General features: G+C 42.7%; 1 protein-coding gene across 13 annotated transcripts in view; it reads right to left on the reverse strand.

Annotated features, from left to right (window-relative positions):
- The window catches only part of MTMR3 (myotubularin related protein 3), a 200,919-nt gene that overhangs the window by 55,588 nt on the left and 132,007 nt on the right, over nt 1-13,324 (reverse strand). For 9 of the 13 annotated variants that reach the window (XM_072599997.1, XM_072599996.1, XM_072599984.1 and 6 more), the window contains 2 exons: nt 11,409-11,516; nt 9,918-10,034 (listed from right to left, as the gene is read on the reverse strand). In XM_072599997.1, coding sequence (XP_072456098.1) covers nt 9,918-10,034; nt 11,409-11,516 — 225 coding nt within the window. The remainder of the gene's footprint in view (nt 1-9,917; nt 10,035-11,408; nt 11,517-13,324) is intronic. The other 4 variants (XM_072599990.1, XM_072599991.1, XM_072599994.1 and 1 more) reach the window with 2 other exon arrangements.

The following is a 13,324-nucleotide window of genomic DNA, read 5'->3' on the forward strand; positions in this document are numbered from 1 at the left end:
ACATCCAACTACCTGTTGGACTTCTCCAACTGGATGTCCTGTAAATAGAATCAAACAAACTTACTATCTTTGTCTCCAAGCCCTTCCCCTTCCAAATTTCCCTCTTACCGTCAAGGGCAACATCGTCCTCTCAGTGCCCCAAATGCACAATCTAGGTGCCAGCCCTGACTTTTCCTTCTGTCTCTCACCCCATAGCAGGAATTTCCTTGGACAAGACCCTCCATCTCCCAGCTCTTGGCATTCCCACCGGCCACCATCCCATCCCTGGAATGCTCTCCATCCCTCACCTCTGCCTCCTGGTTTTTTTTAAGTCCCAGATAAAATCACATCTTCTACAGAAAACCTTTTCTGACACTCCCTTAATGCTACTGCCTTCCCTGTATTAATTACTTCCTATTTGTCCTGTCTCTGTGCTCTCTCCCCCATTAGATGGCAAATTGAGGACAAGAACTATCTTCTGCCTCTCTTTGTATCCCCAGCACTTAGGACAGTGCCTCACACATAGCAGGTGCTTAATAAATGTTTGGGGTTTCTTTCATGCCATTTTAAAAAATTTATTCATTTTAAACTTAAATACAAAACAAAAAAGGCGGAGGAAGGACACTTCCATGTACATAGCAGAAAATGAGAGGATTCAATATAAAATAACAAATTTCCACTTCACAAAAAACTATGTAATAAATTCTATACATCATTTTCAAAGCTACCATTCTTCCTTCCAAGTTTTCTTTTGTTCACTGCAGTGCACTTTTTTCTCTCCTCCCTCCCTCCCCTCACCCACTCTAAAGAAGGCTATAATAAATGTGAATGCACACATACATATCTATAAACATACACATACACATCATCTATGTAAAACCATACTATACGTTTCTATTCGTCAGTTCTTTCTCTGGAGGTACATAGTATCTTACTTCATAGGTCAAGTCTTTCCATGTTTTTCTAAATCAACCAGTTTTTTTTTATATCACAGCAGTATTACATCACAATTATATTCTATCTGAGAAACTGTCTATGAAAGGTTTTCCCCCTATTATCTGCTTTTATTCTAATCTTGATTACATGGGTTTTATTTATATAAGAAAATTTTAATTTAAATAATTGAAATTATCCATTTTACACTTCCAACAATCCCCCAGCCTTTATAATATAGTTTAAGTCCTGGTACTGTTGAATCCCCTTCCTTTACATTTCCCCCTTAGTTTCTCTGAAATTCTTTACCTTTTGTTCTTCCAAATGAATTTTTATTATTTTTTTCTAATTCAGTAAAATCCTTTTTTTTGGAACTTAATCGGGATGGCATTGAATAAATAGACTAGTTACATAAAATTGCCATTTTTTAATCATACTAGCTTTACCTACCCATGAGAAATGAATATTTCTCCAACTATTTAAATTTGACTTTATTTGTATACAGTGTTTTATATTTATGTTCACATAGTTCCCATGTCTGTTCTGGCATGTATATTTTCAGGTATCTTATACTGTCTACTCACTTTAAATGATCTAAAACAATGTTGAATAATATTGGTGATACATAGTGTAGTTTCCCTATTTTTCCCTTATAATTAAATCTATTTTAGCTTTAACTTATCCGAGATCATGATTATTACCCCTTTTTCACACGATAAATTCTACTCCAGCCCTTTATTTTATCTCTGTGTGCAACATATTGTTGAATTCAGATTTTTCACTCCATTTTGCTATGTTTCCTTTTTATGGGTAAATTCATCCCATTCACATTTTAAATTACGATTACGTGTTGTGCACTTCCCTCCACCCTATTTTTCCTATCATACTTGCCCTCTTTACCCTCTCCCCTCTTGCTCAGTCTAGTTTACTTCTACCCACACCTTACACCCTGCCCTCCTCGTCTTTTTTTCGCTCCACTAACTTCCTCTGAATACGAACCCTGGTCTTCTCTATATCCATATCTATCTATGGCTGGGTACTTTCTCCTTATTCATTTTTATTTTAGCAGCTTATTATAAAAATCAAGTTCCAGTCCTGAGGTACGAGGAGTGATGTCTCAAGCCTCAGGCCATTCTTTCTGTTATTTTCTGTGCTCTGTCCTGGGGCCCAACCTTGGGCACTCCTTTCCACTCCTAAGCCATGGCTAGGGTTCCTGGTCATGCTGTCCCACAAAAGCTCTTGCTCTCTGTGGTCCCTCTGGGAGTTGCAAACTTCAATTGTCCTCTCTGCTAATGTATTCACAAAGCAGCTTCTAGTGACGCCCATCCATGGTAATGATCATGACTAAGCATTAGGAGAAAGGGCTGTGGAAAGGGGCTTCTGACTCTACAAACCCCAGGTCACAATTCAAGATTGTTCAGGATAAGCTTCAGGGAAATGAAAGAGGAGACCAGGTCCCTTTTCCCCAGTGGCCATGCCATCCTTCCCAGGCCTTGAAGGATCATGTCAGAAAGCAGAGAAGGGCTGGAGAAGGAGGAGGGCCATTCCAGAGGGATTTTAACCAGCTTAGGAGAGGACTCAAATGAAACCCTCCAATAGAGAAAGTAGGACACTCTTCATCTCACTCTGCCTCGTTCCCTATCTGGCTGCTGTCCTCTGGACTTCTCCAACTGCTTTCTTTCCTATGTCCCAGGAAGCTCTTGGGAAATCTCACCATCCACCTCATCAGCACCTTCTGTCCGTTGCAGGGTGGAGTCCAGCCTCCATTTAATGAGAGAGCTTAGCTCAGGAATCTCTTCATTTTTTACCTGGATGAACTACTTGAGGGCTTCTCTGCCTCTGCACTTACAACCCTGAGTAGGGGTGCCCCTTTCCCTACCCCGAAAGCTAGTTAACTTCCTTTGGTAAGTTGCCTTCCTCTATTAAATTGCAAGCTCCTTGAAGGCAAGGACTATCTTCCTTTTCTGTATTTGTCTACATAGTGCCTGGCACTTAGTTGCTTAATAAATATTAACTGTTGACTGAGTACTTGCTCACTGCGTGAGTGAGACTTCAAGGTCACACCCATTCCATGGAAAGATGGAACACTTGCTTCTTACGCCAGCCCAAATGAAGCTGTGGAAACTGTTTGACAAGTTTCTGCATTTAAAGGAGGAGAAGTTCTCCCTTGATTCTGGCATTCCCTCTGCTGAACGTAGCTTGGAGTCAAGTGTTCCAGGTCTAAGCACCTCCAGGGAAGGAGATGAAAGTCTCAGGAAGAAAGCTAGTTAATGTGGGGAGTTGGGGGAACCCAACTAAGACAGGGGGCAGAGGTTGAAAGATAGAATATGGGAGTTTATGTAGGGCCAGGGGTTTCCATCTAAGACTAAAACCCTCATCTAGGAGCTGCCAAGAATATAATCTGTAGAGCTTCCTTCTGGTTTTAATATTGCTAGTACTGGAAAGAGAGATAAGATTTTGCCAGGAGGCATTGCTGGATATATGCCTGTAGGGTCTCTGTGTCTACTCAGTCTTTTATCCCGAGAAGCTAAGAAAAACTGAAGCTGCTGCTGAAAAGGTGGCTCAGGAGAAAGGAGGAGGACGAGGAGCTCTGGAGGGCAGGAGAAAAAGCAAAAGTAAGGAAGGCCTGAAGTAACCAGGGTCCTTTATTCTGGACAAGGCAGAACCTTTGGGAGATTCAGTTCCTTTATCAAATGAGAACAGCTTCCCTGTTAGCTTACAGAGCTTTTCTGAAGGTCATATGAGACCCTAACTCCTTAATGGGAGTTTTTTATAAACTGTAAAGCAACATAATTAAAAAGTAGGGTGGGTATTCTTAATTTGAAAGGGAAATGGTAAAAAGGAAAATCCTAAAATCTTAAGAGCTAGAAGATGCTTTACCAAGCTATCTGTGCCTACCCTTTCATCTTACAGAAGAGGGAAGTGATCTGACCAGTCATGCTGGCTGTGCTAATGGCAGAGCTAGTACTGACCTCCAGGCCAATGTTCCACCTGCCTCCTCTGACCCCCTTCCAGCTCAATTCACTGGACCATACTTGTTACTTGCTTTGACTAAAGTCTAAGTTTGACTTAAGTCAAAGCAATAACAATGAGAGATGATAACCAACCACTTGCCACCCAAACAAGTGCCAGTGCTTGTCCTACAACAGAACCATGAGACTTCTTAAGCTCTACGTGTTCCAGCTGGCCAACCTGTCCAGATATGAGAGTTCTTGGACTGCATAAAGAACAAGAATATGAACTTGTAAGGGAAACACCAGCTGACTTCACATCTGCCAGACTCAGGGAATGACTGACCCCTACTGAGTCCAAAGATCCTAAGTACCATTCTCCCTAACACTCTGGGAGATGGTACAAGGATGAGAGAAGGGGGGCCCTCCTCTTGGTGCCCATAAGCCCACTCTCTCTCCTAGCCCCTCCACCTAGGAAAGTCACTCTTTTTCCTCTGAAAAGGTAGGGAGAGGGGTCCCATGTTCACTGGGGAACTTCCCTCTATTGAACTTGAATTTCCCCTTGAACCACCAGAATCCTTCAGCAGAAATTTATCCTTGGTATGAACCCTGATTATTCTGACAAGTCTAATGGTAATCTATTTTCCTGGGGATCTTTAAGAAGATGTCTGTAGGCGACGGAGGGAGATAGAAAAAGGCCTCCAAAAACTTAGCTTTCTAGTTAGATGTCTTGGACTACTTAACTTTCCCCTCCTAGAGTTAGACATTTGGAGTAGCTCAGGACATTAGAAATAACCTGGACCGGGGTGGGGAACCTGCAGCCTCAAGGCCACATGCAGCCCTCTAGGTCCTCAAGTGCGGCCCTCTGACCGAATACAAACTTCACAGAACAAATCCTTGGCTCAGTAACTGTTTACATTTAAATTAATACCACAGTATTTTTTCAGCAATTATATTGTATTAGGATTTTTTCACCTATTCATTTTCCTTCAAAAAAATTTTTAAGCTCTATACGCTCTTACTGGCCAACCTGCCAATGTCGATTTCCTCCCTAGACTACTCTCGATCCCACTGAATCTCACAATCCCTTAGAACTCATGCCAGAAAACAGTAACCACCACCCCGGCACACACAAACATATACATATATGTGTACATGTGTATGTGCATGTGCATGCGTGTGTGTGTGTGTACTGCTACTAGCTTACTCTGCCAAAGACAGTCTATAGCTGGTCAGAGCAACAGAAAAGCAATTCTGGCTTTGTCTGAGTGGCTGCGTGCTGCATCCTGCTGTGACACTGCACAGAGTTCAGATGACCATGCTTCTGTTAGATTTCTCCAATAGCCTTGCTTTTAAAAACAGCTGTAACTCTAGTTAGACAAGAGAAAAAACGCATATAAGAAAAGAAACCAGCGGGAGTCTGGTTATAACTTGTGCTCCAACTGACAAAAATGTCATCATGCAGGAGGAGCCCTGGTCACACACACCTTGGTCAGAAGATCCTGCCCAGGGACCCAGGCCAAGGTGGGCTGGGCTCCATCCTCTCTATGGCCCCAGGAGCGGTGTGACCTTGGGCGGGGCAGGACACCTGTCTAGGCCTCACTCACCCTCATCTGAAGGATGGCTTCTAAGTCTCTGATTCAAATCTGTGACAATACGACTCTGGGAGTCCAGACGCTTGACAAGGCCACCTTTGTTCTTTTCCTTTGACACTCGAAACCCCATCAGTGGGGAGCTGCTGGGTGACAGGAGAAAAGGAGAGAGAACAGCAGCATTCCCAGAGCCACAGGACCTGGGTTGGAGTCCTGACTCTTGCTGGTGCCACAAAATGAGCATGTGTTTACTTACCAGCTATTATCCCTCCAGGAGAACGGTAAGCTCCCTGAAGGTAGAAACTATTTTTGTCTACGGCCAACTCCTTGCACATAATAGATGCTGAATAAATGTGTGATGAATTGAAATGGTTTCCCCTTCTAAGAGTCAGTTTCCACATTTAAAAATGGAGACAATAGTACAGCATCACCTGAATCCATAAGACTAACCGGGACTCCCATCCGCATCAGAGACGATGGACTTAAACTCCAGAATAAGCCAAAGTAGGAATTTTATTTGTCGGATTATACAGGTTTGCTGTGAAGAGTTTCTCATGTTTGTTTGTATTTCCAGTGGGGGTGGGGGTGGGGCAGTGAGGAAGAGAGAAAATTTTTTAAAAAGAAAAACAGTTTGAAAAATCCCAATGGAATACAGTGGCTAAAAAATTATTGTGGCATTAATTTAAATGTAAATAGTTACTGAGTCAACTGTATTTAATGTTCAATATTAAATTTTAAAGAAATATTTAATAATAAGAAAAATGTGAAAGTATTTTTTGTAACAATAAAATATTGTAGCTCACACTTACAAAGCATATTATTTTTTCAAAGGACTTTCTTCATAACCCAGTGAGTTGAAGGATAAGGATTACTTATTGTGTCCATCTGGAAAATGTACAAGCTCTAAAAGGGCTGGGATTGTAATATTTTGTCTTTTCATCCCTAGTGTGGTGCTTTGTACACAGCAGGTACTTAATAAATGCTTGGTGACTTGAAAAGGAGAAAACTAAGGCCCAGAAAGATTACCCCCTGATCCCCCATTTTTAAAGGCTAAGAGAGAAAGCACCAGGATCATTGCATTTGGACTTGGAAAGGACCCAGGGGTCATCTAATCCAGTCCTGTCAGTTTACGTTGAGCAGAGTACAGTGGAGAGAGGCAAAGTCATTTGCCCAGGGTCATGCCTATAACAGAGCTGCATTTCACACATAGGTCCTCAGTCTCCAAATCTGCTCTTTTGTCCTTAGCTATTTCTCACTTCCCTGCGCCTCACCAATCCTCACTCTTTTGCTCTGTCACCATTACCTTCAGTAAATAGCAAGGTTCCTCCATTATACAGCCACCCACAATTGGAAAATGTGAAGGCACTGTGAAGGAGTTCCCTCCTAGCAGCCTCTGGCAATCTGCCCCACCCAGAACTGCCTACCTTGCTAGCCTGGCCCTGGAACCTCAATTGTGATGTAGTTTCAAAGGCCAATGATGAATCTGGAAATGAGCTGTTGGACAACAGTTGGTGTAACCTTTTTGGCCAGGCATGACTGCATCCCTTTTATGACCCACCAAGCCTTTTGTTTTACCACTCAAACACAATGTTCTTATTACAATGATCTGAGACTTCTCCATCAGATCTAGTCCCTGCAAAACCATTAAGGGAAGCCTCCTGAACACCCAAAACAAGTTTGCTATGAGCACAGCTGTGTGACAACATCCCAGCACGATCATGCTACCTATTGGGATTCACAAGAAGGAGACTGGGAGGCAGTCTATCAAATAATAAGGAAGAGCTAAAATGGCAGAAACTAAAAGTGTGATTTTTTTTTTTCATGGAACCTCACATTAATACTTGTAAACATTACCTAAGCCTGGCAGAGATCTCCTAGATAAGAAATATGCAGTCACAGAGTTGGGGAAATGCAGGTTGCCTTTTCCCTTAACTACCACCAACTTTAATGCTGTGCTATACAGCCTTTCTCCTCCGTGCAAGAATTTGATGTGGAGTGAATCTGCACGTTTCATTGGCTGTATGTTGTTTAGGGTATCCAGCTCCTGCCAATATGTCTTACTCAACGTACTGTGAGATTAAAAGAGAATGTACAATGTTTAGAAGGTACTAAAAACTACCCAGGACCTGTTGCTACTCAATTTCAAAACAGCTTTACTGACAGAAGTATACTAAAATATGATGAAAATTTGGAGGTAGCCCATGAAATTTACAGCCAACCAATTTGAGCTGTGAAGTATTATTTGCCTTTCTTCCCCCCAGCTGGCTGTATGAATGGCTTTTAAAAGAGGGCACCTTGATCTTCTCTGTTTTAGACAAAGGCCTATTTCCTAGGCCTAATAAAAACGTTCTGGATGAGTCCCTGTATAGAGTACATGCTCCTTTCCAGAATGCCTGTAGTCTGCACAGCACTGAGCACAACAGATGAGGGAGTAAACATTCATTTATTTGTAGGTATCAGGTTAACATCATCTGTCTTTCTTAATTTGAAATGTCTAACATTCATGAAGTGATTAAGGAGGAGTTACAGGGATCCCAAGCATTTTTCTGTCCTGAGACACTATTTTAGACTTTTCGTTTCACTGAAGCCAAATCTAGAACATTTACTGAACAGGGTCAGAAAAGCTAGCATCTTTTTGAATGAGCAGCTATCCTGGAGGAAGAACAGAGGGCCCACTACCGTCAAGCCCAGCTCAGGCCTGCCAGAGCCTGTGTCCTAATCCTTGTTGTGTGATCAGCAGCGCACTGAGCAGACAGAGGCAGAATTGAAGACTTCATGGTAGATTCACAGTTTAGAAATGAAGATGTGATACCATCAGGGACACCACACATTTCTTTGGTCTTAACTACGTATAAAAAACACTGCAATGGAGTAGAAACAATGAAGGTGCTGTTGCTGTTTTGTTTTGTCTGGGAAAGGGGGTGGATCTCCAAGGACAGTCCCCTGTTCCAAGGGAGAAGCCAGGTACTGTAATTCTCTATCATCTTCCTCCATATAAAGCTTATTTATGATTCCAAATTAGTTCCAGCCCATTAGCAAGCAAAAAAGCACAAAATCAAATGAATTGTTTTATCAGTTTCAACTTGACCCTGCACAGATTATTGGATATCTGAGAATTCAGCAGGCATTTTCTTTGGAGTTGAGTTCAAGCCCTAAACTTCTAGCTGGGCTCATGAAGTTCCTGTGTCCAGCAGCACAGTCAACCTCCATCCTTGAGAAACATGTTCTGTATTTTTAGCTAACGGTCTGAGTATAAATATGGCAGCTGTGCTGGCATCTGAGCATAATCACATCCCAGCCCTATGCACTAAAATGAATTGACAAGACTATGGCTCTGAGGAGGCTGCAATTTTCACTATGTATGACCAAAGGTGTTTCAAAAGGTATATTTGTTTTTAGATGAAGTGAATTAGAATGTAAATGATAAATGTTTACATAAAACCAAGGCATATTTATCACATTTTACAAAAGAAAAAAATAGAGACCACTACAGAATTATATAATTAAGAATACTTCATGAATATATAGCAAAGAACTATGACAATAGACCAAGAGGAAAGAAGAGGGCACCAAAATCATTTACTTGACTATATTATGTTATGGGGATACCAGAATCATAAATGAACACACACTGCGTTCTGATATTCTGTAGAAGAATCATGATGTCACAGACTTAAAGTTAGATAGGAGCTTAGATCACTGTTTCCAGGTCTCTCAGTTTACAGATGAGGAAACTGAGTCCTAGAGAGATAAAGTGCCTTGGTCAGGGTCACACATTTAGTAAGGGTTTGTGGTAGGATCTGAACCCGGGTCTTCTTGATTCCAAGTCTCAAGACCACTTCAGTCCACTGCTGCTAAAGTTCATCCCAGCTCTACAATTCTACGATACTAAAATCTTCTCTCTCTCTTCAACTCTGATGACCAGCAGCCTATTCTGGTTCCCTTGCTGGAAGACCCTAAACATGAGCAGCATGAGTCATAAACGACATCACCACAGAGCCCTCTTCTATGGCGATGGCAATGCATGACACCAACCAGAGAAAACACATGCCTCTGAGGATTCAGATTCCTTTCATGAGAAAACAAAGAAGTATTAACCTCCACCCACTTGTACACTCCCTGAAGAGTGCCCGGAGCACATCTTCCTTGTTAAAAGCAGGATAAAAAAAAGCAGCTCCAGGGGAGTCTTTCATCTGCCCCTCAGTCTGACGCCATGCTAACAAAGCGCCTCAGTGAACAACACTGGCCCCAGTAGTGACCCTTACAGGGTTCACCACGTCCACCTTGTCCCTTGGTCACTGATCAGCTGCTCAAAGGAAGGACTGTTTTAAAATGGTCTGAATGTGTCCCCATCAAAAGCAGAGGGCCCCAAGCCCAGTGGCTTCTTTTCCCTGTTCCAGATCATTACTGAAATTTCCCCTCCATCGTTTTTCCCTGTCCTCACCACAGTCTGATTACTTACATTAACGAGTGACTCCGTGAACTTGATGTGCAGCCTATAATTAGACAGCGCGATGACAGCATCCTCAGCCCGACCGACAAACTCTGTGCTCTCACCGTGAAGTTCCAGGAAAGGAACCTTCAAAATGGAAGGAGAAGTCTTTCAAAGTTCAGAAGCAGTCAAACAAGTTCTTCTAATCCTTATCATGTAACCCATTTGCTATGTTAAAATGCACTTAACCAGATAGCAGCAGTAGTAAAATACATTCAATTGGTTTAATGCTTAAAGCTGAGGACGAAACTTTTCTACAATGAATACTCTGCGATATAGGTTCAAATATTATGACCCTGAATGTGGCTGATGAGAAGTCTACAGAAACTAGGTAAGGCCCCATCTCTCTTAAATGGAGCAGATTATTTGAAATTTATGACCTCTGAGATCCCTTCAAATTCTGAAATTCTTTGATGGGATAAAAAATCGAGAGAGCTATCATATACAGGTCCTGAATTCTTGGGAAGTCAGTGTGTCACTCACACAGGGGAAGTGCTACTAAACCTTAGAAGCTTTAGAAAAAAGCACAAAGAGCACTCCCTCAAGGAGAATGGCAGCAGAGCCGTCACCATAGCCCTGAAAGCTCTAGACAGCGCTTTCTTTGCACAACCACCCTCGGAGGGAGGGTGTCTAAGTACTATTTTTCCCATTTTGAACAGATGAACTAATTATTAAGGCTCAGGGAGGTTAATGGTCAGTCACACAGCAAGTAGATGCCAAAGCCCTGACTGAATTTAGGCCCAGCGCGCTTCCTGCAACACTAGCCTGCCTTGAAATAACATTCACCAAGTGCCATCAGGATATGAAGGAGGTGCAACAAGAGACACAGAGATGAATGAGACATAAGTGCTGTCCTCAGGGAGCAATCTGAGTCTGGTATTACAGATAAGATACGCCCATGTCTTAAGAGAAGTCTTAAGGGCCGTGGCAATTCCCAGGAGGGCGAGATCAGGGCAGGTTTCCTGCAGAAGGGGGCCCCTGAACAAGGCCACCAAGAACTTCCATAGAGAGTGAATGTGGGGATTAGGAGAGAGGAGGGGTTTGAAGGAAGAAGGACCACTGTGACTCAAAGTAGACCATGACTGGCAATGGAAATTGCCTATTGTGACTGAGTGCAGGAAACGTGAAGGGGAAGCAATGCAAAACAAGCCTGGGAAAGTAGGCTGGGATCAGACGACAGAACGTCCTGATTGCCAGTCTGGAGTTTGGAGTTTATGTGGCAGGCAATGGAAAGGAATGAAAAGTTTCCAAGTAGACAAGTAACAACTGCGGCTGGGATTGTGGCACACAGGAAAAACGGAGAGGGAGAGACCACAGAGGCAGGGATGCTAATTAGACCAGGGAGTGGGGGTCAAATGGAAAAGGCAGCTATAGGGAATCTTACCCAAAAGCTCAGCAGCTTTGTTAGCAACCACACAACTATGGATTGGTCAGAAAGGACAAAAGCAACCTAGTCGTTACCTGAAGATTCTCATCCTCTCGAATCAATTGCTTCCTGGGAAAGATCTGATTGGCCTGGATGCATTCAAGGCTGTGCTGTGTCTCTTCATCCTGGAAAACCCCAAATCTCTGAATAATGTTGGTGCTGCTCTTACTCACCCATAACAGGGTCTGTTCGACAATGACTGATGGGACAATCAGGAGGAGATTCCAGGGACCCTTGAAAGGACCACTGGGTACTGGAAATCATCTGAATTAAGAGACCTCCTAAAAGTATCCCCAACCACATGGTCAATCAGAGACGGCAAGTGCTTCGACACCAAATGTATAGCCAAAAAGAGCACATTTAGGATAGTTCAATCAAACCACATTTTAACCAAGTTGCTGGTATAGACTTTTGGGGAAATAAATTATTTTAATCGGTATGAAAGAGGCATCTTTCACATTAGGGCATCATTCTGGACAGGAGGGCTTATCTGGAGGACACAGTTTATTGGAAAACTAATCCAGAAATCAAGATACCAGCTGCTTACAAAGTAATTTTCAAAAGCCAGAGAAAAGTCACACAAACACAAGAAATACAACTGTCAAGCTACTGGCAAACATGTAAGTTACATGACGTTTTGGCAGTTTAGCAAACCTCAGAAAAAAGGTTTTTAACCAAACAAAATAGACAGGCATGTATAGTTCTGAAGAGTAACCCTAACACCAACTTTGACCATAAAATTCCAATTATGTAATTCACCACTATAATCAGATCCCCAACATAAAGCCTATGTAACATTTATGTTAATGTCGAATTAGGATATGAACAGGGTTGCAATCAAACTAATGTAAATGGCTTGGAGGACCCCAAACCTAGAAATGCAAACCATCAAATCAGACATTTTCTTCCCTCTCCACCCCTCACCACCCCCTCCAATAAGAAACCAGAGCTGAGGCTACCCCTGTATTCCTGTATCCAGTCTCACCGATTTCTCCCCTTGTTGACTACAGAAGGGAAAAGAGTCAGTGAGCTTCAGATAGAGAAAACAAAAAGAGCAGTGCGTCTGGCTTCACTCAGAAGACTGACATTCAAGTCACAACTCTGACCCTTTAGAGCTGTACAACTATAGCAAGAGTCACTTCCCTGAGCCTCAGTTTCCCCATCTGAAAAATGAGGGTCACACTTGCACCAGCTATCTTACAGGGGTGTACTGTGACTCACACAGACTTGGAGGCTCTTCCATTTGGTGGAGTCTTGTCCATGCTCTCTGCTAAGAACAGTACACCTCACAGCCTCTAGGTTTCACCTGACTTCACGAAGTGCCAGGGGGGACTCTGGCCTCACTACTTGACTATGCAATGTTCTCTTCCTAGCCTGCATTTCCCTGATGACAGCAGACATGTTTGATTCATGTTTTTCCTTAGAGGTAATGCCTGGTTCTAGGCTGCACCCTGCTCCCACGAGATGGCCAGATCCCAAGCCTTGGGACCATCAGCAGCACCAGGAGAATGCTGGTCTTCAAAAGATGGCTCTTGTTTTTCAGGAGATGCATGGCATCATCCAACACAAGTGCTAATAAACTGGTCTTTGTGGTTGCTGCTGTATTTAAAAGAAACCCACGGACAAAACTCAAGAATGGTGCGCTTCTCACTTAAATCACTATCTCTCTTCAAAAACAAAAATCAGAAAGTGATTTTTCTTACAATTTTCAGAACTTTCCAAAAGTAAATTCCAAGGGACATGGAAGAAAAATGCTGGCTCAACTGAGCTGCATTATGAGCCTTTTCTCGGACTCCCACTCGGAGCTGGGGAAATGACAGGAGAGCAGGATGCTCACCCGTACCTCCAGCAGGCCATTAAAAGGAGGGAATCCACCCCTTCTCAATGCCACATGGATAGCACCTCACAGCTAGAAGAGACATTCAGGAAGATCTCCTTGAATCATGTTTGG

This window comes from Notamacropus eugenii, chromosome 4 (assembly GCF_028372415.1).
Source record: "Notamacropus eugenii isolate mMacEug1 chromosome 4, mMacEug1.pri_v2, whole genome shotgun sequence".
NCBI lineage: Eukaryota > Metazoa > Chordata > Mammalia > Diprotodontia > Macropodidae > Notamacropus > Notamacropus eugenii.